General features: G+C 42.2%; 1 protein-coding gene across 1 annotated transcript in view; it reads right to left on the reverse strand.

Annotated features, from left to right (window-relative positions):
• The window catches only part of LOC104412328 (transmembrane channel-like protein 7), a gene marked incomplete at its 5' end in the record, with an annotated part of 14509 nt that extends 11796 nt beyond the window's left edge, over window positions 1-2713 (reverse strand). The window contains 3 exon segments of the mRNA XM_010023016.1: window positions 1-42; window positions 386-534; window positions 2673-2713. The exon segment at window positions 1-42 is cut by the window's left edge and continues 17 nt beyond it. Coding sequence (XP_010021318.1) covers window positions 1-42; window positions 386-534; window positions 2673-2713 — 232 coding nt within the window.
• Window positions 2714-2721: the final 8 nt, after the last annotated feature.

Below are 2721 nucleotides of genomic sequence, written 5' to 3' on the forward strand. Positions count from 1 at the left end.
GCAGGAAGGAGAAGTAGGACTGGATGCCAGTGCCAAATTTCCCTGGGAATAAGAGAAACACGTGCCAATAATTAGGATGATAAAGTCACTGAAAATACAGAAAGAGCAGATTATCATTTCAGAGCTATTAAGTGAACTGAATAAACATCACTAAAGCTAGTTTGAAGTTCTGCAGGCTTTTAGCAATATAACTCAAATGAAAATGTGACTTTTTAATAATTTTCTCCAATATATTTCCTTTTATCCCATCGTGAATTTTACATCAGCAATAATAAGGTAACTTCTTAACACACACAGTTATACCTGAAACTATGTTTGCACATGTAACACTACCAATAACAGAAGGAACTTTAAAGATGAGAAATCGACATCAGACAATAAATACCTTCTATGCTGTGAATGTCATGTCGCCAAAGCTCCAGGTAAGATGACAACTCCTTCACTTCATTGAGAACTTTTTTCAATGATTTACTGCTAGTTCTTTTCCACTGCTTCCACCCAGATAAATATTTTGTATCAGCCTGCTGCCAGTCCCTAAAAATCAATAGTGAGCACAAGAAACTTTTTCACAACATGTAACAGGGTGAGGCACAATGGACCCTGCTTGTAGTCTTCAGAGGGACAGCACAGTGCTAATAGTTAGAGCAGCTTACACTAGCTGTCCCCATCTGTTCCTCCTGGTAACTGTGATATCAAGTTAATTCAATTACAGCAAGTCCTCTTGAAGAAAACATAAGAAATCCAATTGACAATAGCACAACACAGGAAAAACATGCAGCTGAACTTCCTGGTGGGATCGCAGGGAAGATTCCATTAATGGTTTCATATTTACAAATGGCTGAGAAAGGAAGAGAAGATTCTTTCCTGAAAAAATCTGATCTGAAGAGAGAGCATCTTCACCAAGAGGCTCTTTAAAAAATTCTCAAAAATATTTAACTTTCCTCTTTTAATGTTATAAATACAGCTGTTCAAAAGAGAATCTTATTCTCTTTTCTTGCAGAAAATTCACAGATCTCAAAATCAGAATGAAATGTCAAAATATGCGGGGGGGAGAGGGAAGTAATAAAAGTTTGCATTATGTTTTTTTAAGAAGCCTTGAAACCAGACAAAACCACCCAGAAACATAGTTTGAAGAAAAGCCTTCGCACACTACCCTACCAAAGTGTATGCCTGACTACCATGCCACTGTCATGGGTGCTGTACATTGATAAAGTTTCCATATCCTTCTTGGCTGAAAGGTAGCATTTTGGCAGAAAGCCAAATTAAACGCTCTGTGCAACAATCAAATGCACATCTGAGGCAAGAGATGACCTCATTTTTAAGTTCAAATACAGCTACTCTCAAAAGATTTCACTTTGTGGAAACTACAGGCTGCAGCATGTAGTGTTTTAGACAGACATGCTGGAAAACTATCTGCCCTCTGTTTGGTCTGCATTTTAAACAGGGGCGTGGGCTGCATATTCATCTGTGTTACAGAAGTTGAGTGTTCAGCTTTCAGGACATTTATATCAAGCATTTCGTGCTGGCAGCTGCTGCACAGTACACACAGATCGCTGATCCACAGAAGTGCCAAGAAGCCCCACCAGAATCTCTCAGCACTAAAACGTGTAAACAAGCTTGGGATATCCCACCTCTGTTCCTAACATGCGCCATAGCCACAGGGCTGCAATTCCTTTTTCTTGATACACAACTTCAAATAAAAATTCAATGTATTTGAGCACTTTACCATGACCTAAATCATCTGCTTTTCCTTGTGTACAGGCTGTAGGGTTAAACTTAACTCCAGGGTCAGGGTGTAACTCATTTCCCACTGCTCTTGAGAGTTATTATTGTTCTCTGTGGAGCACCAGGTATTAATCGTACTTTCACCTCTCTCCTGGTTCATAACCACAACTAAAAGGCAGGTGATTTAAAGGTGCAGCCATTGCCTGATAATGTAAAAATACATACTGTAACCTCTCTCCTCAAGCACGCTTTGAGCCTAGTAGTAAGACATGAGACAACAAGCAGAGAAGCACAGGCGGGACAAAGCACGCTCTTTGCAATTCCCTCCCTCCTGTGGGTAACCACTAGGGAGGCAGGAACTGCTTACAGCTCACAGCAAAGAGCAATTTAAAAAGGGTAAGGAGGAAGGGGGCGGGGGAGAAAGGGGAAAAGGAAGAAATGTCCTGGAACGATTCTTTCCACCTGTATTGAGCCACACCAGAGAGGGCGCAATGTATTTTGGAAGAACTGCGGGAAGACTTGCAGCAGCACTTACACAGCAGCACCGGGTTGCTGATAAGAGATAAACCACAGTGACCCTTAAAAGTACATAACCCTGAGGCAAGAAGAATAAATAAAAAAAAAGGAGCCAATGCAAAACGCGTTCGGCTGCTGCAGGTAATTCCCAGTTTTGACTAATTTTTCCCCAATTCAACCTATTCCTGCCCTCAGTCAGCTACTCCCTCCTGCAGCCAAGAGCACCCGGCTACGATTCTGCAGCCAGAGGTGACACAAGGAGCCTGCCGCATGTGGCATGAGTACCCGGGCAACTTCTGCTCAAAACCACATGCCACAGCCTGAAACAGACACAGACAAGCCCAATTCTGCCTCAGCCTTCCATCCCACCTGTGCTGCGTTCAGGAAACGGTAATCAAAAAGTAGAAGAGAAAACAAGCGTAAAGCTTTACCTCAATCTCCTCTTCTCCGCGATGCTCAAGGGGTACTCCCTCGCAGGAC

The sequence above is a fragment of the Nestor notabilis genome, unplaced genomic scaffold (assembly GCF_000696875.1).
Source record: "Nestor notabilis isolate BGI_N333 unplaced genomic scaffold, ASM69687v1 scaffold3381, whole genome shotgun sequence".
Lineage (NCBI taxonomy): Eukaryota > Metazoa > Chordata > Aves > Psittaciformes > Psittacidae > Nestor > Nestor notabilis.